Source organism: Puntigrus tetrazona, chromosome 24, assembly GCF_018831695.1.
Source record: "Puntigrus tetrazona isolate hp1 chromosome 24, ASM1883169v1, whole genome shotgun sequence".
Taxonomy (NCBI): Eukaryota; Metazoa; Chordata; class Actinopteri; order Cypriniformes; family Cyprinidae; genus Puntigrus; species Puntigrus tetrazona.
Genome location: NC_056722.1, coordinates 7,671,900 through 7,695,773, shown reverse-complemented (window position 1 = coordinate 7,695,773; position 23,874 = coordinate 7,671,900). Strand labels below are relative to the sequence as shown.

General features: G+C 38.5%; 1 protein-coding gene across 1 annotated transcript in view; it reads left to right on the top strand.

Annotated features, from left to right (window-relative positions):
* Positions 1-23,874, top strand: part of pard3aa (par-3 family cell polarity regulator alpha, a) — a 445,337-nt gene that overhangs the window by 142,748 nt on the left and 278,715 nt on the right. Inside the window, 2 exon segments of the mRNA XM_043225637.1 lie at positions 1,712-1,878; positions 6,332-6,469. Of these exon segments, the coding sequence (XP_043081572.1) occupies positions 1,712-1,878; positions 6,332-6,469 (305 nt within the window).

The window sequence follows — 23,874 nt, the reverse complement described above, 5'->3', positions numbered from 1 at the left end:
CATTTGATCTTTTATTTTTTTCTCGAGACCCATCTCTGTGCGTTTTCAGCCATCTTGGACTTAAGCTAATTATTGAATGTAATCCCAGACATAGGTTAGAGTTATACAGTTACGCTTCGATGGAGGGGCCTTGTCATTAGAGCCTTGAACTGAATGTGAACTGACCACTGACAAAGGGAAGCGTATTAAAAATTATTATTGAGTTCAGTTCGTAATTGAATAATAGGGCCTCCCTTGGTCTGTGGAGTGTTTTTGTATAGCCTCAGGCTATTCGGATTTCACGGTTCTGTTTTCATTGCGACTGCATGTGGTGAGCTGTGGCCTGACCGAAACATCTCCGTCTGTAAAATTAGGACTTCCTGTGAGCTGCATATGCATACGCACGGTATCAGATGGTAGTCGCAATATGGGCATATGCTGCGGCAGGACGTTGTCGAGGGATGACAGGTGGTTGCTGGGGCATTTGCATAATTATGGATGTACCACATACACCCGTAGCAAGTTATAAACCCAGAGACCAGAGAGCTGAGAAATTTCCACCACTCAAAACGCTCAGAGCTTCTGCCAGGTGGCAAGGCACTAACAGTAAATCTGGCTGTCGACACTCAGACGCTATTGCAGATGACATGTGAACACTTTACTTTTGCACTGGCTATAGCTAACGCATGGTACAGAGCCTAACAAGGGAAACAAATGCGCTCTGTCAGGGTAAATACTTCCTGGGGGTGTTTATTTTTTCCCTCAGGTCTAATGTGCCACTGACCGTGGCTAATTTACTCTGAACCGGTTTAATATTTTGTACGATGTTCATTAAATGGAGCACTTTACTGTATATGAAACATGCTTGATGTATTATGAAGGTATTTTTAAAGTGCCCCAATTATGGATTATTGAAAATGAGCTTTCACGCAGTGTGTGGCGCAGCTCTAAAGTAAATTATCTGGCAATACTGTGCCTAATATGTAAGTTACTCAGTATTAACTGTTACTCCGGGTTATAAATTAGCAAAGGCAGATCCTGAATCTGCGGTTTACAATCAGAGTTAGTTGCAGCAAACAGTGCAAGTGACTGTATTACAAATATAGGCCCTTGATTTTGCTTAATAAATTAAGAGAAGCAAAAATTGTGATCACAACTGAAATGCAATTTTCTTATATTCAGTCTTTTCTTATTAGACATTTGAATTGATTTCTTTAAACATAGAAGCTTAATAGGAATCGTTACCAAAAAGTATAAAAAGGTGTAGAAATAAGTTTACTCTGTAGACGACCACAAGCACAGAACCCTCGGATCCAGAGCGGCGGCGATCTGAGCTGTATCTGACTAATCCCCCCCCACCTGCCCTGCAGTTCAAACCCATTACAGCGCAGCAGCACAGGGACACCTCTGGCTCTCCTCTCCCGTCTCTTTCAAAAGCGTGTGCGGTGCGTGTGTGTCACAGAACAAGCCCAGCTAAATGGTCCTATTGCCATCGCCTTTCTTTGCAAGGCTCAAAGGAACTGGCTTTGTGTCAGACAGAAATGTGCTACTGTGTGTCCCTGTCACACTTTTGTGAGGCTGAAAAGGGCCTTTCTGCAGGAAATCGAGGAAACTGCGCCGAAGTGCTGTGTTTGTTATCTGTGGACATGTGGGAAGGATGTCTTGCTGTACCGTAGTGAAAAAAGTGAGAAAATATGCCGTTAACAAGATCTCTCTCATCTCTCTGTTTCAGACATGCCCTTGCATGTACGCCGCAGCAGTGACCCGGCTCTGGCTGGCCTGCCCGAAGCCCAGCTGCAGCCAGAGGAACCGTCTCGTAAGAACCCCACTCGATGGTCCACCACAGCAGGCTTTCTGAAAGCTAACAACACCAGCAGAACCAACAGCCTAGAGCGAAAGGTCAGTTCTTATTATCACTGCATTATTTAGACTTTTTTTTTTACATTTTTATTTTCGCACACACACATGTTGGCATTTGTGGTTTATGAGGACTCTTCACAGGTGTAATATTTTTTACACTGTGCAAACTGTATGTGCTGTTACCCTACACCAACCCTACCCCTTACAGGAAACTTTATGCATTTTTAGATTTTCAAAAAAAACCCCACCATTTAGTATGTTTTTTAAAGACATTGGCAGTGTCCTCATAAACCACCTTCAAATTCTAATACCACCCATTCATCATTCCATCTATCCATCCATTCATACACTGTTTTACCTACCCATCTATCCATCCATCCATCCATCCATCATCCTGCCTATCCATCCATCCATTCATATACTGTTTGATCTACTCATCCACCCATCCATCATTCTGCTTTTTGTCCAAGTATCCATCCACCATACTGCTTTTCCGTCCATGCATTCATACACTGTTTTTCCTACCCATCCATCCATCTATATGTTTTTTCCAACCATTTATCCATCTGTCCATCCATCCATCCATACATCCATCTATATATGGTTTTTCCTACCCATCTATCTATACATCCATCTATCCATCCATCCATCCATTCATACACTGTTTTACCCACCCATCCGCCTTTCCATCATTCTGCTTATCTGTCCAATTATCCATCCATCCATCCATCCATCCATCCATCCATCCATCCATCCATCCATCCATCCATCCATCCATCCATCCATCCATCCATCAATCATTCTGCTTATCCATCCATCCATCCATTCATACAGTTTTTCCTACTTATCCATCTATATATGGTTTTTCCTACCCATCTATCTGTCCATCCATCCATCCATCCATCCATCCATCCATTCATACACTGTTTTACCCATCCATTCGCCTTTCCATCTTTCTGCTTGTCTGTCCAATTATCCATCATATCCCCTCATATATATATATACATCCATGCATTGTTCACTACTTTATTTTGATACTTTTAGGTTTGTTGCTGTTCTTTTGGAAATTCTGATGAGGACATTATTTTTCCATTAGGTCTTCTCAAACCGAAGTACCTATTGGAGCGTTTTTATAGGGCAACTTGTAAGAAGTGACTTCCCTTTGCTCCATCTCATTCATCTTGAGATTCTCCTAATGCCTGTTGCTACTGTTTGTTGTTGACCTGGAACTCTCTTGGTTATGGAACCATATGTCTTCACTGTTAGAAGAATGGGATCCGTGTCCTTTGTTTGTTGCTTCCCTCTTGATTTGGGCCTTATTGCAGTGGTCAGTGCCTTTGGCTTTAAATGAATCAAAAAGAGGCACATTCTGTGTTTTCCTCTCTAGCTTCCCTGGGGCAGCCAATGAAAAAGAGGCCAATTATCTTTGCAAAATGGCTGCTCTTTTGCAACAATGACAAGCCTTCAGTGCTTTGAAACAGCAATATTCCAAATTAAAAGAGGGAGAAAGGGGAGGGAGCGAGAAAAGATGGAGTACTCAGAATGTGACACCACAACCCGCGATGAGATTAGCGCATCTCATGGCGTTCACTAGTAATCCTGTTTAAAAGCACTTTGCTTGTCGGTTTCTTCCATAATCCAAACACCACACTCTCATTTTAGCAGAGCAGAAGAATTAAGCTGTTATTTTTACCTTTCGTTCTGCACCGGATCATTTATTTCTTGATTGTTGTTTTTGGGATGTCATGAGAAAAGCTTGAGGTGCTTGGAAGGTCTGTTTTTGGTTGATACTGTCAGATGACGATAAGCGACAGTGAATATAAATATGCTCTATTTTAGTAACAGCGAATGGGTGAAGTGAACATAAAGGTGTTAGTTCACCTTGAAGTAAGAATAGCAGGCGCTGAAGAGAAATGTATTATTTCTGCATTCTGTCTTTAGGCTTATATATGCAGAGAACTGTCATTCTACAAAACTTTATGGCATTCCTGTGTGTTCAAATTTTTAAATCTCCTGATTTATAATAAGCAAACAAAGAAATAAATAAATGAATACAAATAAATTAATGAAAAAAAAAAGATCGTATTTATAGTAATAATTTAAGACTCGCTGGTCTTTGGGTCATTAACTGTCTAAAATTAAAGCCAAGTTTGCAGAATTTTTACTGTATTCATGTTGGTTTCATGTGGTTTGATCATCAAAGGAAAGGCAGAATTCATTAGATAAATGAACAAATAAAAATGTGAAAAAAAAAATGTTTTTTATTTTTGCAAATATCATGTATTAAATATGTTGTTAGGGTCTGCAGAAGTCCCCTCTATGATGCAATTCCCTGTTTACAGTATGTTTTCCCTCATAATATTACAAATTTGCTATTCATGTCATTGACCCCTAGAATGAAATATAAGATTAGATGCTCCATATTGGCCAGAATGTAGCCCATGCCATGTTTTTATAAAGTGATGTTTGGTCTACATGGAGCGTAACATCTGTCTCTCAGTATCTCTTCCTGAACTTGTAGAAACCTGTAGGCCTCCTGCTGCATTTGGATGCTTTGCCAAGGTTGGCAAATACCTCAATCACTATAACATGCTCCATGGGAAGTCTTGATTCATAAGGCTGACCTTATAGATTCTTCACTAACCTTTGGGCCTTTGACCTGTTGGTCTTCATGTTCCTCGCTGTGTCTCTTCCTCCTCGTATTTGTCCTGCTGTTCAATGTCAGAATTACCTGAATAGATCCTTTTACCATGCAGGAACATCAGAATCACTCCACTGTATGGAATTGCTTTTGTCTGGTGTCCGATTGTGAACTGGCTCATGCTATAATTGGAAACTCTTTCTCATTCCTCAGACTAGGTCTTTAGCCAAGAGCAATGGTGCTCAGTAGGCTTTCTAGGCTAAAGCCCCCTGTGTCACAGGATAACCTGTTTTAGGTTTGCTCTAAAAACTCTTCAAATTGAGATTTGACTTGAGCTCCATTGCTAGAGGGCGTTTGATTTCACCTCTGTGAAAACATGCAGCGTAACATTAGAAACACTGTGTGAATTAGTAGCTTGTAATGGAGCTGCTTATTAGTGAGAAATTAAATTAGCGTGCCCTCTAAATTTAGGTGGCCTGAATGATATCATTGCAGGGCTCGGATCCAAGATGAGCTTCCCTTGTACACACAGTGACTCTAATCTAGAGAATAGTTTGAGTAGGTATTACTGTATTAGACTGTGCATTTTTTACGTAAATTGGTATTACTGTTAATAAAACCCAATTTCTTTAATAACTAAGCTTTTTCTAATTGCTTAAGCAATGTCTTGCTTTAAAAAAAGGGGAAACAATGTTCCGTTTTGCCCATATAACAAAGTCTAATGGGCCAATCTTTGCAGTGTGCTTCTTTTTGTGTCCCAAAGGAGAAAGTAAGAGAACTCTGTATCACTGGAAGGAAAAAAAAAATCTGGTGACATTTCTGCAAAATGACATTAAAGCACCTCTTGGTTTTGGGAGTACCAAACGACAGGTTGTCAAGGTCAAAAAACACTTTCATTTTTTATAATATGCCTTTATTTCTACCTCATTTGTTCAATGACTCTCAAACGATTCATTCAACAAATAATTTTTCCGTTGATTGGTCGATTTCATTCAAAGCAGATTTTGTGAGCTTTTAATGCTCCAAAAGCAGCAACTAGTGGAAAAGATTGAATTTGCATTTTCATTTAGACCATCAAGTGGGCGGCAATATGCTAAGACTCATTTTAAAAATCACCAACTCTTTCTTTTGAGAGTGCATGAAAGCTAATTTTCAAAAATCCATAATAGGGGACTTTAAGTCGTTTCTTACATTTTTTACAGCACTTTTAAAGTGAAATGTCCAGTGAGTGATGCTAAAAGCATATTCGGTTTTTCCGACTTGAAAGTAGCAGTGATTGTTGCATAGTAAATATACGGTACATAAGAAGTGCTAAAAGGTTATTTCACTTTTGAAAATAATAGACCAAACCCTACCGTTAACGTAACAAATAGTGTTAACAAGAGCAATTTTGAGATAAAAACACATTTTCTGTGGCTGTCATACCATTTTATTTTGCTTCTAGTGATTCATGTTTCACATGATCTGTATATGAGCACAATGCAAATATAATGTTGTACCGGGTGAACTACTGAGCAATTTTGCTATTTCACAGAAGGCACATGTCTGGAAGTGTTTATGTGATGTAAACATGAATATGTGGTAAAATGTGTTGTTTTATGTCATAACGGTATTTTGCAACGAACCATGTGAATATAAGTATGCATAAATCAGTAATCTGCCCCATTTTTCATAATCTGAATAGGAATGAAAGCTGTTTGTATTCATTTCAACTGGAAAATATAGTCAATCGTTTTGCCAAAATGTAGGTAGAGGGATATTTTTTTTTTGAGTAAATGATGACAGAATAATTTTTTTTGGGTGAAGAAACCAGGTATAAACCTCTTTCATCATCTGCATTGTGTTTTCCAGGGTAAGGGTCTTGAAGCGTATCGCAGCCTTCCTCGTGATGTTGTGACCTGGGCCACACAGTTTCAGAGAGAAAACGCCCGCTCCTCCCTCAGTGCCAATCATCCCTTGGTGGACCGATGGCTTGAGCATCAAGAACAGGTACTCCTTTAGAACTCATCCGCATATACCCTGCTCCTAAGTGCCTCTTAACTCCAGTAAACCGCCCTGATCTATAAACTAGTGTAGTTATTTTTTTTTTTATTGGGACTTTTTGTTCACGTTAAAAGTGGATTCAGGAGTCAAGGGGAGATTATTGAATATAGCACAGAGTAAAATAGGTTTGCGGAGAGAAAGAAATACTAGAAAACGACACCCACGTTGTTGGATGAGGATTTCACTAACCTTACAAAACGAGGGCCACGGTCTCCATAGACGCGGATGCTGAGTGTCTTTGAAATTCAGCTCTTTTGTCAATGTATCGGTAAAGGAGTGTGGGAGGTGTTTTGAATTCCTCTCCCTCTCGCTCAGAGGAGAGAAATAAAAGAAAGAGGTGAGGAAGGAGATTGAGATGTTTGAGGCGCCCGGCGTGCTGCGGGGAATTCACTTATTAATTTTCGCAATCGATTTTCTCGAACCGCCAGCATCCATTTCACTCCCCCCTCCACACTTTTCTTTCTTTGGCCCATTGAAACGACCGTGACAGAGGTTTCGGCTGCTTGTTTGCAATTCAGGTGGTCGCGGTTTCTCATTCTCCAGGAGCTTGAGTTGGTTCACAAAGAGCCCCCCTCCACCACCACCGGCACCTCAAGGGCCCGTGGCACTGAGAGTCGTGCATCATCATTAGGGAAGTCGTCTTGCATGGAGGAGCCTCGGGGTTGGATGTTGGGCTGCTGGCGGGTTGAAAGGAGCAGTCAGTCAAGGCCTGGACTCAACCTGACAGACTCATTCATTTGAGCTTCAGTCTATTACAGCTTAGCCTGACCCCCCAGTCTGTTGCCCGCCCCGCATCGCTCTTGCTCGCGTTCTCTCTCTCTTTCTCTTTCTCAAGCTAGTAGCACCTCTGCCCTCTTTTCACGTTTCTCCTTGCATGTTTTCCGCCCCTTTCCACTCATTTTCTCTCTTAGCAGGAAGTGGTTATTTGAAGTGACAGACAGATTTCAAGACAGATGCAGAGGTTCTGTTGCTATTCAAGCACATTAACACACACACACACACACACACACACACACTCTTTTTGTTGCCTCTCTTTCTTGGTGACGATTTGGTAGTTTTAGCCTAAAATTTTTTTGTATGTACATGAATGATGTGATTTTTAACGATTCTTCACGTAAAATGTTGTCATTGCTGATTTGGAATAAGACAAAGGACAAATGAATTCTATATTTCAATTTAATTTGTATGAATTAAACTGGTTTGAGTCAATGAATGAGTCTAATTGCAGCTTGCGAACAACTCTTTAGTAAGACGTGATTTAAATAATTTTCCGGCTAAATATGCTGTTATTGCTGATTTGGAATGGCACGAAGGAGAGAAATTCATTTTTTAATTTTTTAATTATAATAATGAAAATTAGTATGAATCAAACTGGTTTTGAAACGGTGAGTGTAAATGCAGCCTGTGAATACCTCTTAAGTTTATTACTGTAAATATACGTCAGATGTTTACAAACAATGCATGATCTAATGTTTGCTAACAGTATGGTTTTGTTGGTGATTTATTAGTCTGTCAGTGTGCACCCGTTGTTGAGTAGTTAGTTTAACACAACAGGATATCACAAGTCAAGCGCATCTCCGTGTTTTATATTCTCACAGCGTGATAGTTGCCTCTTCAGGCTCATCACAAAGTTCCCAGCAATTATGTCTTTATTGCCACCTTAAATATGCATTTAATCTTTCATTTCCACTTTACTTTTATTGGCTCTAATTGTTTAGTTGCCTTCGTCTTCACAACCGGCTCAGTTCGATATAGCCTCCATTCTATTTGCATAATGCTGTAGCTTTTTTATAGACCTTGAGCAAGCTACTTAATTAAGCTTAGCTATATTCTCCTTTATTTACCATGTCAGGCACGCCAAAGTATGCGTCTTAAACAACACTTTTCATTTTTCATTTCGAATCACTTTTTGTTGCTTTCACCTTTAACACAAAACACAACCATACCTGAAACAGCAAAGTTTCAAATAATATAATAATTTGATATCTGTGCGTATGATATATTTTAATATGGCTGATGTAGTTTTGCATTGTTAGCTTCACCTACATACTGCCTACGTATTTCTGCTGACATCTGTTATAATCTTTTTCCATAACAGTAGGAATAGTAGGAAACTCAGTTGGGAACAATTATACTTTTTTATATTATAGTGCTACGTGGTGAATGATGTTTTCATTGTGATAACGATTCGTGCTTCTCTTGGTTTTTTAAGCATATTTTTTCATAAATGAATACATTTTCGTAGTTCTTACTTAATCTTCCCAATCTGTCAGTCGTGGCACATAACTTGCATGTACACGTTACTAAAAAAAAACTTTAATAAGCTGAAAACACTGGCAAATGTGTAAGTAGGCGTTTAGTAAAGTCTATTGAGATATTCTCAAAAAGAAGTGTAATACAGGCTATAATTCAAATTCATATATTCAAATATATATATATATATATATATATATATATATATATATATATATATATATATTTGTGATTATATTTTTTGAACAGTTTAACCATTATTGGACAAACCGTAAATATATATTAGTATATATATAGTATATAGTGTATATATATAGTATATAGTATATATATATATATATATATATATATATATATATATATATATATATATATATATATATATATAGTATATTACAATAAAACATTTCTAGATGTTTTAATGGGCCTATATTTAGCTGTATAAGTATCACCATGTCCTGTTTTTGTACACATCCTCAAGATTTAATAGATTTTTATGTTTTATTTAGTTTTGTTTTTCATTTTCATACAATTTGAGGCTGAATGAGGCAAAATGCGGAGGTCATTTTTCATAGAGTGTGTTGAGTCATGTCTCCTGTTTTTAGTTTCTGTGCAGAACACGTGTTTTCTTTCTTTGTTTTAAATTCTACAAGATCTGATGATCACGTCAGAGATACAACACTCTGTCCTCACGCACACAGCACAGGCCCTGACCTTTTTCTGAAAGGAACGCAAGTTGCGTAGAGGTAAGGAATGTCTGAGTGTTTTCAGCCTTCCATTTAGTTGAATGTTCAACAGCTTGAGAGGCAGAAGAAATGCTTCGTGTTGATTCAAAAAGCCCAACTGTGCTGGTGCTCTCACCCACTTGAGTCGACCTCTCCAAAAAACGCTCCGAATAACACCACAGCAGCGAAGCAAGCCTACAAGAGCACTTCGCATGGGCACCTGAAAAGGACTTTCCTTTCCAACGCTCAGTAAAAGCTTTTCAGTGCTGGTTTTGCGTCAGCGTGATTGTGATGATTTATACCGCACCGCGACCTCAGACCGCGCTGCAGGTTTATTCGCCGTGTTTTTAATTGCATCCAGCATCACATTCCCACCTGGTGCTCCAACTGCAAGGTGCTGCTGTGTCTTTCCAACAGGGATTGTTAGAATGGCATTTCCTTCTCTATTTTTAAAACGTTCTTCTCCCTAGCGATGAATTAGAGATGACCCATCTGGGCAGCGTGAGGCTTCAGCTGTGGATTTGTGGTTAATGCAAAGAGCGGCAAGGTCATGAGGTCTCTTTATTCTGGAACAAGAGAGACTGGATTTGAGAAATTTCATCATCGAAAGACTGCTTGCATTTTATTCAAGAGAGTGGAAGTACAGCTTCAGTATCTGTTCATTTTATTCATGCAGCGGTATAAGATATTGTGAATTAGGTTAACCCAGAACGAAGCTCTGTACGTGACCAATATTACACATTCGCTGGACTTCTGAGTTGGATTATGGAGTAAGAATGCCATTTTTGTCTAATAAATTAGAAATTGTTCAAGAATGACTCTTTCTTTAAAGAACTGCAAGAGGCCGGCAAATCAATGCTGGATTATTAAGCAGAATTTTCTACTAGTCATTTCTATGTAATGAAAGCGAACAAGGTTCTATTAAGCTGTAATTTGGATTTTTTTGTGTGTCTTTAGAACTTCTCAAATGAGCTTTTGTGGATTTCTTTGGTCATTGTGTAAGATCAGTCTAGTTAGAGACTTTTCTCAGGTAATGGAGGTTACTAATGTCGAGTTGCTGTTGAAGTTCAGTTCTGAACGGGAAAAATGCTGAATGGTTGTAATAAGCAAAACCAGCAGAAAGCAACTGATGAAATGTGGTAATTAATGCTACAGATTTTAGATGTGCAGGATTAGAAATGAACCGTCAGCTCTCTGCATGTTAATTTGATTTTAACATTTTTGAAGTGTTTAAATTCATCGCTGAACCACTCCCTGTAAAAATGACTTTAACAGATATTTCCAAACTCACTATTATATTAACAACAATAAATTAAGCCAAACCCCAATCCTATTCCTTAAGTATATGCAGTCGGTTAATATTACTCTGTACGTAAATGTATAATTATACTGTAAAAAGGACAGCTTACAATAAAGTGTAACCAATACCAGAATGTTGTGCACTTTAAACATAATATTAAGAGCCCAGACCTCTTTCAATGACTGAGCTAAAAGCAGATATGATACAAAAAAAAAAAGAATCTTATATTTTGTAGTATTTGAAAAAAAAAAAAAAAAAAAAAAATCACAGTGCAACTACTTATGTCTTAGTAGTAAATGCTTAACCATTGAAAATTATGTGAACATGTAAAAAAATTGACTGTGTACACCCGGCACATGTGAACTCAAACAGTGGATCTGCTCAGGTATAAAAGGACACGGTCCCTCGATGCACTCTGAAATTGAAACTTTACTCCAATTTAAGGATGTCCCCTAAGCCACTGAGATTAATTTTTGCTTAGATCAATAACTGTTTGACAGAAAAACAATGGTGTAAAAACAATCCTATAAGTATTTTATGTCCTTTTGAGAATCCGATTCATTATGAATTTGTGGCAGGCTTCCACAGTCTAGGTAAATGAAACAGGGGAAGTATCATTCATGTGCGTGGCACATGCTGGGAGTAATCGTTAATGTTACTCCACTTCTACAGAAGCTAATTAATTACTGTATTCACTGGCCGAACGGCAAACAGGCCTTCATCAAAACCCTCTTTTTTCCTCAATAGAGAAGGATACCGGAGAGAGTCTGAGGTATAGATTTACCTCACATCCTTGTGAAACAGTACAGAGCTCCTCTGCGTTTCATCTTCCTGACAGAGGAATAGCAGATTGGTTTGGTGGATGGAGGATTCAGCGTTCTCACACTCGCTCTTGTTTTCTGCTCATCCTCCACAGGTTTTGTTTCCACTCTTTTTCGAAAAATGAATCCTCTCCCTTCTCATTCATCCGTTCCCTCTCTCCCATTTCTGTAGACAAGACAAGGGATTCTTCCGCCCCCTCGAAAGGCTTCTCACTCTTTGTTGTTACTTTTTCCCTCGTTCTCATATGTGCTGCCTCTCCTTGTGTGTGTGTGTGTGTGTGCAAGTAACACACTCGCATTCTCCCCACAAGCATAGCAAACCTGGCCTGTAGGTGCTGCTCTGATCTCACTGTTTGAACCCTCATCCAAGAGCAAAGAAACAAAGAAAAAAAGGGCAGATAGAAGAAACCCTCATTCCCTTGGCTCCTTTGAAAGGCCTCTCCCATCATACCACACACACACACACACACACACAGTGATTATTCACAGTGCAAATGGCAGCCCACCAGAGAGCAGCTCCTACAAAGAAACCCACACAATGCAACCTGAGACACTGCTAAGCTCAGCCTACCGTAATTAACTATCTGCCTTGTTCCTGCCTGCTGGCTTCGTCCCTCACACTCATTTGGCTTCCATTTATCCATGTAAACAAATAAAACACATTTCTTTTGCACTTTCCTGTGAAGCTACATTGCAGAGAGCTTCGGAGATTTCCAAACGAGGCCCATCGCCAACGCATTAGCTAAAGCTTTATTCAGTTCTGCTGAGCCGAAGCGCCTGTTGATCTAGCTTTAATTTCTTCTCTGGCACACCGACTCTCTTAAACACACATTCGAGTGCAATTTCACCCTGTCTTTGAGGATAAGAGCTGCTGTACGTGATGGTTTAGGTGTCGGTGAGACTCATGGCAGAGTTCAACTAATCTCTGAGAGACAGGTTGGTGAAGTAGACATTAAGTCCGACCTTTAACCCCTTAATCTAATGTCTTGGGCTCCTCACGTTCCCCTAGCCCACAGCTGACACCATTCGACCTGTCTGAAAAGCTTTCCTCACAACGCATCCAGGCTTGTCCTGTGGAGAGCACTTAGCCAGCTGAAACCATTCTTCTCCATTAACCTGCCACCACTGGCTCAGACCATGACCTTTTCATGCCACTCCAACTGGAAGCAATGACAGAACCTCCCTAGAAACCAGTTTGAGGTTGTTGCTGAGAATATGAACATTAGGTTCTTTTGACTGGCCCAAACTGGTCAAAAATTTGTGAGATGGTAGTCGTAGCTGACTGGAATTGATTACTTACATTGTTTACTCAAAGGTAGTGATTACTTAAAAGCTAACTTAACTACCCTAAACTGGTGTCGCCTGTTTTTGTCCCTGAATAGCTAAAGGAAGCAAAATTAAGATTTTAAGAAATTAAAACTTTAAAGATAATCAACTAGACATTTTTGTACCTTTTGTCCTTGCTGCAATCCAGAGAAGCACTTTTTTTTGTTTAGTTTTTATTTCTCTTATGAAGTGACCTGAACTGTAGAATCAAGTGAGAGAACCTTCCAGTTTAAAACAGTTTAAGGCGGTGCCTGGGACTTTCAACATGGTAGGTTCTTTCAGTTTGTCCATGTTGGTCATTAACTGGTCAACGCCTTGCTAGATGGTTGACTGCTGTAAACCTAGACTGCAAACCAGCTCCATTGTTCCTTAAACTAGCTCAATTACCTTTAACAGGTGAGGTGTGACCTGTTTCTTTATTATAAATTTTATTTCTGTCAGCAGAGCCCTATACCAAGAGTTTTTTTACCAGCTCAGCCAGCATGTCAAGTTGTCAAAAAAATGCATGAACTTTCATAGTTTCTCATTGCAAGTCTACACCATCCATTCTGCAGCTGTCCTCACTGCTGTGACCCTGAACAGATACGTGTAGAAGATGACCTTTGTTCTTCTGTACCTCTGTGGTGAAGACACACTGCTTTCTTCACCTCTACTTATCCCAGCTGAGACATCTTTGTGTCATTTTGGGATGTGCATCAGGTTAGAAGTTTGACGATGATGTCATAACAGTTGATTTGTTTCTGCTCACGACTGGGATTTAGTGGAGCTGGTCAAGGGCATTGCTTGACTTACTTGAACGTCTTAAATAATTGTAGGTGATCTGTTTCATTTCAGATAATTATTCGGACACTTAAAAAGTGTCAGCTTCCAAATCACCATTCTGGAGTGGTGTTGTGGTAAAGCCTAAAGTGAGGAACTGGAAAGTTGCTAGTTCAAACTATCAGGTTGATGCTGGAGTTACATCCTGTCTAATGCATATTTATTCCAGACTGTTTTGAGTCCTAATTCTGGATACTTGGTTGCATAAATTAATGTCTTGTATCATAATAGACCACCAGACACAGCCATTTGGGAACTTTCTCACTGACATTCGCATTTCTAACGGATCAAAACAGTCTGGAAAGTTCTTTGGTCTGTCTGAACTCCCAGAACAATTGCTTGGCTCTGAATAGAACAGCCAAAGGAAAGCTATATTAAGATGCAGGCTTTTACAGATATCGGCTATGCATTTTGTACCTTTTGTGCTAGCTGCAATCCAGAGACGAACAATTTATTTTCGTTTTCGCTCAGTCCAGACACATTCAGTCAGAAATTCTCTATCTTTTGAAGTGGACCGAGCTCTGTGGCGAGTCTAGATGCACGTTTCTTATCTCATTTGTACATGAGAAAGAGGCATTTGGGGTTTCTTACAAGACTTTACTTTCACCACAAAGCATGGCGTCGGAGAAAAAGAGACGAGTCTGAAGATATGACTGCCGTTGTTGCTTCTGTACAAGTCTGTGCCTCTATCCATTGTTCCTCTCTCTACTCTACAATATTATTTGTTTCTGCGTCTTTCTCTCTCTCAGCATAAACATAGTTCTTCCGCACTTCCTTTATAAAGGAAAGCAATTTGTAGCAAGAAAGCTATAGATTTAGGCTACAAAGTTTAGGCAACATGATAACAGTGATTACTGGCAACCCAACAAAGCTGAAAAACTTTATGCATTGAGCAGCATTGCAATGCGGCAACTACCACTGAGAGTGACGGTGAAAGTCACATGATCAGTACAGGGTCCATTAAGAGTTTCTACTAGCCCAAAACAAATCATATAATGCTAACTTTGAGACACGTCGGCTCAGAGTTGCTTCCAAATGTTCACACTTTTCTATTTCATTCTATCTATATTCAAAGTTCTGACTGAACAACATTATCTAAATCTAATCAGGTCATGTTTTCATGCAATCATGCAGATTTTTTCCTCAGGGATCAATAGAGGATGCTTATCTCTCTTTTACATGAAACAATTTGCACCTGACAAAACACAGCGCACATCTTCCCTTACCTGTAAGCACAAGTCTGTTCTCCACAACATGGCAACCCTGTCCATATTTCACCGTTATTTACGTTCTCTCTTTCTTTTCAGCCACTCTTTTATTTCCGCACGGGTGATTATGAGTGTGTTATGTCCTGATTAGAATTAGTGAGTGCACTTTGTGCTCTGCTCTACAGAGTGAGAAATCACTCCCTCAGTGAGAATAATTGAGCCCAGGCCCGGTTGCCAGCTCATTACCCACAAATCATAGCAGGCTGGGGCAACTTAGCAGGAGACAATAATGACTTTGGGGAATTTGGAACCTCACTGTGTTGAAAACTGCTGTTACACTAAGGGCACATCCGAGGTGGGGAACCGTACGAAAGCTGCGAGGCAAGTCAAGATGCGGGGTTATGCTACTCCAGTGCTCATATTAGATCTGTCAGAGGCCATGTAAATGACTATGGTGCAACAAACTGTGAATGAAAGTAAAACAAGGCAATTCTCCACAAATAGACTGGACTCGATCCAAGCTCGGGTGTTGATGGACTGCGGGAGTTAGCCATGCTTGAAAAGCGCTAACATCCATCAAACGTTTTGCATTTGTAACAGACAACTTGCTTTAAAAGACAATTTTGGCGTTAAGCGGCGTCTCCCTTTCTTGCTCTCTCCAGCCGAGCGATCCACACCTGGACGCGATTAAATACCCAGAAAACGGGGGTAATTGAGGGAAGACGTGTCACAGTTTACGCAAATAGCGAGAGGTCTTAAAAATTCACACATTTTTGAAAGCTAAGAGGACTGTATTCTTCCACACCTATTAGACTAAATGCTCTTGCGCCATTTATTTGGATGACAGCTGCGCGATGAGGTGGAAGATAGACTTTGGAGACTGTCAGTATCCGATTTCCCAGCCTTCCTGAATAATTCATTCCTATTTGTGTGATTTTTTTTTTTTTTTTTTTTTTTTTTTGCTGTTTTCTACTCTCGGTTCCAGTTTATAATGCGAGTGTCTCCTTTGCTTCGAGTCATTTGTCTCAAATGAGTCCTCTCTGCAGTGTCCGTGTGCATCGTACCAACGGGCCGCTTTCGTTCTTTTATTGCTTCCATTAGAGCGTAATGCTTTTAAGTTGCCATAGGAATATGGCCAACTGTAAACAGCTCTGCTTCTGTGAATGGAGGCCAGGAGGAGTCCTTCTGCCCATTTAGAGAAAAGAGAAAAGCATTTGATTTGCATGAGTGGCGCAGAAAAGCAGAAGGAGCCGTTTCTGAGTGCGGGTCTGCGGTGGCCATCTACAAACTGACAGGAAGGACTGAAATGCAGATGCAGGCTGAATGCGAGGTCTGTCTGCTTATTTTTTTCTGTGGGAAATGAAATCACTCGCAAATTGATCTCTGCAGGACGAGGACCGCATGGTGGGCTTACTTGTTTCCGTAGAGCGGGGGAGTCCCTCAGTTCCATAACCTGGCTGTCCACAGGTGAAGCGTAATGAAAGCAGGCGTGAATATGCATCGCTAGACGCTGTTCAAAAGTAAATTGTGCGTCACACGCTGTTATTTTCGATGAAGACTTCGTTCCCACCAGTATGAGGCCTTTGCCAGTGTTCGCTTACTGTGAAATGATTGAAAGCCGAACCAGCTGTCCCTCAAGCGCCTGATTTAAAGTCATGAATAGGAAAAATCTGTCGTTATTTCAAAATAAAAGTCCGCCTTGAAAATATATTTAACGGCTAAATCAGTTATATTGGAATATCGATTACATCAAAACTGTTAGTTATTTAGTTTTTTAAATAAAATAAATAATTTAATATATCATGATATTGTATATAATATGATCATATTATATTATGTTATATCATATCATATTATATCATCATATATGGCTATCATACATTCTTACCATGATTTACAGAATATACCATTCAGTGTCACAACAGTTCATATGCCAACAAAAAATGGTGAAAATAGAAATATGAATGAAAAGTCTTTAAGGATCACATCGCAGCACCACACGATACTAATTCATTGTCATTTTAGTTCTTTGCCATTCTTCAAACAACTACCCATTTATCCACTACAACTACAAAACATTTTAATCATATAAAACAAAATAACATCTTTTTAACATAAACATGTCTGTTATGTCATGTACATTTTATTTGTACAAAACTTATTTGAGACATTAAAGTAGACACTTTTTTACTAGATACCCTTTTTGTGTATGTAGTATTGTTTTAGTCTATATGATTTTATGCAGACTTTAAATTGGGAGGCCTTTGACATGCTTCCAAAAAAAACATAAATAAAATACGGTATGATAAATATCATAATGGTTACGTTCAGTACTGTAATATGATTGACAGGCAGACCATCTGTTCCTCACCAGCTGAAAAGCCACGAACCGCAATGATAAGCAGTATGTCACGCAGATGAATTAAAATAATAAATAAATAAACAACATAGCATTTGTTTGTTGATGGCATACAATTTGTATTTTAATAATGAAATAAAAAAATGAATATGAAAATTCACACAAAAAGCCGTCTTCTGGAAACACCGAAAAACATTCAAGTGTCTGTGCGAGCGGAAGAGAAACTACATCAAACCTGATATGAATTGCCTTATTCATAAAACACTTGAATTGTTTTGTAATTTATATATAATTTATCATAACTGCTATTCTTTCCTAGTTTGTGTATATTTAATAGTCTTCGTGGAGTCTGACTGTAAGGCTGACTTCTTTCTGGACCTGCTGTGGTTCTTTGAGTTATTGCTTTCTGCTTCATATGAATTCCGGTGCGCTTCAAAGCCTTCTCCCCATTCTCTCCTCGTGGAACAGACTCTAGAGTGGGAGGATGTCTTGGATGGTTGCACCTTTGAACCTGACTGATGCTTTTGTGATCGGTCTAAAAATACAGCAGGTAGCCCGGGCTGTCAATATATCAGGGATCCGTCTCGCAGCAGAACGAGGGCAGAAAGAGAATCGCTCGTGTTTATTCTATAAAACTAAAAGCTTAGTGCAAACACGCTGACGCGCTTCTCTTCCTGTGTTTGTTCTAGCTTTCATTCAAATTTCTGCTTAATTCTGGATGTGTTACTTTTGGCGCATGGGCGTGTTTTCGAGTGCAAGCGTGGATTTGTATTGTCTTCAGAGGTAAAAGCCGTCCCGTTTCAGTTGTTGGCCAGTGAACTTGGCGCTTACAAGATACTTCCTTCGAAGTGTTGACACTCGAATGAGCAAACTTCCTGTACAGACAGGAAGTGAACGGAGGTGTAAGTGCTGCACGCATTCGGATAAGAAGGTTAGTGCCATTGTTTTGTAAGAGGAGGGAATGCCGTTGACATGACTTCCCACACCGATTGAAACAATACCAAAAGAATAATAGTCGTCCTTGCTGAGTTTTGCCAAAATATGTCAGGAAACGCAGCGCATGCTAATGCTCATTGACCTTTCGTCTTGCAGCCTGAACGCAGAAATGGGCTGAAAGAGATTTAAAAGAAAACGTATTGTATCGAGCTTGGTAATAGCTGCGTTTTGGCCATTTGCACAAAGGAATTAATATCCGTGTTCTCTCGCTGTCATTCATTCGGGTTCAGACGCTGCCAGCTGTACGTTCCCATCAATTAACTTGTCTCATCGAGTCCAGGGAAAGACACACATTCAGTGGCCTCCTCTGATCCCGCTTCCAGAGCCTGTAGACCACACACAAACAGTGACTGCATAGGGCTGCAAACAATCAGACTAATCAAACCCATTGTGTTCATCCACCAAAATTAGCTTCAGCGAACTTCATTTGCTCAGAATCGAAGCCCTAATCGATTAAATGGATAGTAACTATATACAGTATATATATACAGATCTTATATACGGTACGTATCTTTTTTAATGTTACGTTTCAGTGCAATTTCAGTGAACAAGGGGGGAGCAAGTTACTATTTTATTTAAAAAAAAATCTAAATGATTTTCTGATGCAAGGCTTTTGTTTTAAAAAGCCGTTGACGCTTCTATCAGATGACTGAGAAAAAAGCTCAGTCCCGATTCAGCTGCGCTCAGATGAGATGTTGATAGGTTTAAAGTCAGTGTCATATTGTTCATCTACTGTTACTTCGATGTTACATCACACTCTTCAATCACTTTTCTGCATATCACAGGAGCAGAAACTATAGGAGCATGCAACACGTGAAGTGAATAAAAGCACAGTACCAATAAATGAGAGAACTGTACTGTGTGAACTGAGAAAGATTCGTGTAAAGGTCCCTTTATGCAGTGTTGTTTATAAACCGAAATATCATGTTATTTTCACTTTGTGTCATTTTGTATATGTTTAAATGACTGGTGGCTCATACCAACAATATTAGTAATATTATATAACAGTCTTAACTTAATCTTTTAATTATTAAATAAATGATCTTTTTCACAAATTATATATATATATATATATATATATATATATATATATATATATATATATTTATATATATTTATATATATATATTTATATATATTATATATATATATATATATATATATATATATATATATATATATATATATTTATATATATATTCTTTTATGTTTAAATCTGACACTATGTGCTAAGTTTCAAAATCACAGCCAATCAGAAGAGCATATGGGCGGAGTCTGTCTGCAAGCACATTCACAACAAACTGGAGAAGTACATAAACTAATTCATAAACAATAACTCATCATTAAAACATTATTAAAAGTAGATACTGGGATACTGATATAATCTTTGTCATGGAATACACTAGTTCGTTCACACTGAGTTCACAGTTTTAATGGTTTTTTTTTTACTTATTCTGCACAGTCTGAAGAAAATGATCCCTTGTGGCTTCGAGTATGGCTGGAAACGTCACACAAAATGATATTTAAACTCACAATAGACAAAAATGAAGTTAAACAGTTTTTCGGTGGAAGTTTTAGTCCAGTACCACACCATTAACTAGCATTTTCAGGACTAGGAAAATACTCTCCGGGTCAAAGTGACCAGAACACAACATGAAGATTAAAAGTGATTTTACACCGTGGATGCTAATGGCCAGCTCTCTCCAGGTGTTATATACCTCTTTAAAAGGAAGTGATGTGTTTCAGTTTTTGTGAAATCACTCTCTGGAGTTCTCATGAAAGTGCTGTTCTGTTTCCACTTTCTGCCACAATCTCTGCTAATGTCTTCATGAGCTCAGGTTTTTGTTGCTTTTTGTAATCACACATATGCTCAATGACCTTCATGGCTTAGAGCCAGATTAATAGCTCCATACGGAGTTAGTGGGACGATCCTCCCTCTTAATCACCTCTAAATTATGATTAATCATGGAAAAGCAGTCATGAGTGTGTGAGATCAAGGCGTTTCAGAGGTACTGTAGCTTTAAACATCTGTTTCTAGATCAGGAGAATGTTCTTCGGTCTAACTAAGTCACATAGGTTTAGTTTTTGGTTTGCTGGACCATGGTATTACCAAGATTTTTTCACATGGTACTGCGATAATACGGTTTATATTATAACTCTACCAAGAAAATGATCATAATATGTTAGAAATGCCATATAATACATACTGTATGAATGTAAAGTACACTATAGATAGATAGATATGTTTATTTATAGAAATACTATGTTATATAAATGCAATAATTTGAAACAATAAATCATAATATAGATGTTAATATGCTCATTTATTAGAAATTTGTGTTTGTATTTATTTATTATTTTAACACTTAAAAAAAAAAGATTATTTCTAAATAACTAGTGCTGTCAAATGATTAATCATGATTAATCTCATCGAAAATAAAAGTTGTCGATTGCATAATACTGTGTACTGTTCATCATCTTTATCAGTTATGCTAACATTACGTTAGCTGGATACTGGGGATATGCTTCTGATCTTGTGATATTGTTGTCAGTATATCAGTGGACATCCTCACAAAGAGAACAGCTCGGACTAAAACCAACAAATCACTTCAAAAGTGGCTCCAGACAAAAGAAGGCAGTGATAACTTGATTTTCAATAATTCATGCGCTCTTAAACCTCTGTGTGGGATATGAGAAAGTATTTCTGCCTGTGGTTATTGATGAAGGCATGCCAGTTAAAGGCACTGCCTCCTTTAGGTTTTATTATTGACTAAATGATTGATTTAAACCCTCATAATTAGCCGACCTAATTTAATAAAAGTGCAATTTAACGATACTGCAGCCCTACCGAAGCGTGCCGTGGCATTGATAGATATGCCTGTGCGTGTATGAAATCACAACTGACAGATGATATATTCAGAGAGAGAGAGAGAGAGAGAGAGAGAGAGAGAGAGAGAGAGAGAGAGAGAGAGAGAGAGAGAGAGAGAGAGAGAGAGAGAGAGAGAGAGAGAGAGAGAGAGAGAGAGAGAGAGAGAGAGAGAGAGAGAGAGAGAGAGAGAGAGAGAGAGAGAGAGAGAGAGAGAGAGAGAGAGAGAGAGAGAGAGAGAGAGAGAGAGAGAGAGAGAGAGAGAGAGAGAGAGAGAGAGAGAGAGAGAGAGAGAGAGAGAGAGAGAGAGAGAGAGACAGAGAGAGAGAGAGAGAGAGAGAGAGAGAGAGAGAGAGAGAGAGAGAGAGAGAGAGAGAGAGAGAGAGAGAGAGAGAGAGAGAGAGAGAGAGAGAGAGAGAGAGAGAGAGAGAGAGAGAGAGAGAGAGAGAGAGAGAGAGAGAGAGAGAGAGAGAGAGAGAGAGAGAGAGAGAGAGAGAGAGAGAGAGAGAGAGAGAGAGAGAGAGAGAGAGAGAGAGAGAGAGAGAGAGAGAGAGACAGAGAGAGAGAGAGAGAGAGAGAGAGAGAGAGAGAGAGAGAGAGAGAGAGAGAGAGAGAGAGAGAGAGACAGAGAGAGACAGAGAGAGACTGAGATTGGTATTTTGTCCCGTGTCCTGCTGTGGGTCACTCTGGTCAACTTCTGCTCTCCTTGATTTAGACAAATGTGAATTAGCTCACGTATCTGATTTAATTTACTTAATAGCATTAAGAACCTGTTTGCCTTTAATTTGCTCAGAGTAATCCACGGCTGAGCCAAACTTTTATACACCATTAGCGGTGTCTTAAAAAACAAAGGGGAGACAGGTTTAAAGGCGCTGGTGTCTTTGTTGATTTAAGCGAGAGGAAATAAGAGCTGAAATGCTGTGGTAGAAATCAAACTTTGTTCATTGAATTACAGGATGCCAGGTTTCAGCTGCTGCCTGATTTGTTTATGAGCATTCACATATACTGGTTGCCAGGTCTCTTTCTTTTCTTTTCTTACGTATCAGTGCTGTCAAGCGATTATGATGTTTGTTAACAAAAAATATGAAAACATTTATAATTATATATAATTAGAAGAAAGTACAGATAAAAACATAAATGTATGTGCATGTAAATATTAAAAAAATATGTGTGTGTGTGTAAATATACACAGTACATATACTATGTAAAGAAAAACTTTTAATTTGCATAGAATTAATCACGATTACTCATTTGACAGCAGTAGTATATTTATATCAATTAATAGTTTTGTGTAGTAGTGTTTGTATATTAGACTTCCATAGATATACACATACCTCCATATACTTGAAAACATTATACAAACATCGTCTGTCTATGGAGATTTAAAAAGATATTGAGAAATGACAAAAACATAAACATAAATATATTTATTATAAGTTTTTTTTAATAAAGTAAATATACATATATATGTTAACATGTATTGCCAAATCACTCTTGATATAGAATATATTTCATATACCGCCCTCCTGTATGGGTATGCTACTTCAATGTGATGCTAGCTCTTTATGAGACTTTCAGCACTGTACAAAACTGCTGAAAACAGAAAATCAATGAATAAAAAAGAATAATAAAAGAGGCAACACATCTTATTTCAAGTGCCAAGCTTGTTTTTTTGTGAAGTGAAAGCGTTAGATAAGCTGACTCATTCCCCGCTGCCCCAGAACAATACAGCTCTCTTTGAAGTCTCGTTCCTGACCCACAGGTGCTATTACAGGGGAATATGAAAGGGTCTAAAAATGAGCTCAAAACTTGGAAATATTACCAGCTCGCTCAGCAGAGGCTCACCTGAGAGGCTGACACTCAATCTGACAGGCCTCCGACACCGCTCTCATCTCTCCATTTCCACAGGAGACAAATAATAATTGCTGGAGAGACGCTGACTCTGATATGTGTGTGTGTGTGTGTGTGTGTGTGTGTGTGTGTGTGTCATATTACAGAGAGCGAGGCTGCTGAGAAAAATCAAACTGCTGTCCAAAAATAAATAAATACATGTTATATAGTTACTCACCCATTGTGTGATAATACCTTGTTTATGAATTTGAGTTATGTACATAACTTTACTGTATTAGTAAAGTTATGCAAAAAAATGCATCACTCTCCATTCTCCATCACTTTTCAGTTTATTAAAAATATATATATATAATATTTATTTAAATAAAATAATCTTTATTTAACACTGCTATGTTAGGTTTCCCATTTAAATAATTGCCTTGTGTTAAAATGACTTGAAACTGTTGTGTTTTGGTTAAACTTTGATGCTGTTTCAGTTTACTTAAGCAAATGACATTAACCTAACAAAATTCTTTATAAACACTTTACTTAATTCATTTGAGTTGTGAGTACATACATAGTTTGACTTGTGCAACTAGGAAGTGGATTTCCTCTTCCCATCATGCTTTGCACGGGGCTGGGTAAGGAGAGTATATGCTGAAATAAAATGTTCTTTTATTCATTTTTATTAAGATTTTGAGAAATTGTGGAAGACTTGTTAATGTCCCGTGCTCTTTTATGTTTATATTTAAAACAGTTTGTGGTATGTTAGTGTTTTTGGGAGTTGCCATTGTGGTAAAATGCTAACTCGCTAACATAACTTTTGAATATATATATAAAAAAAAAAA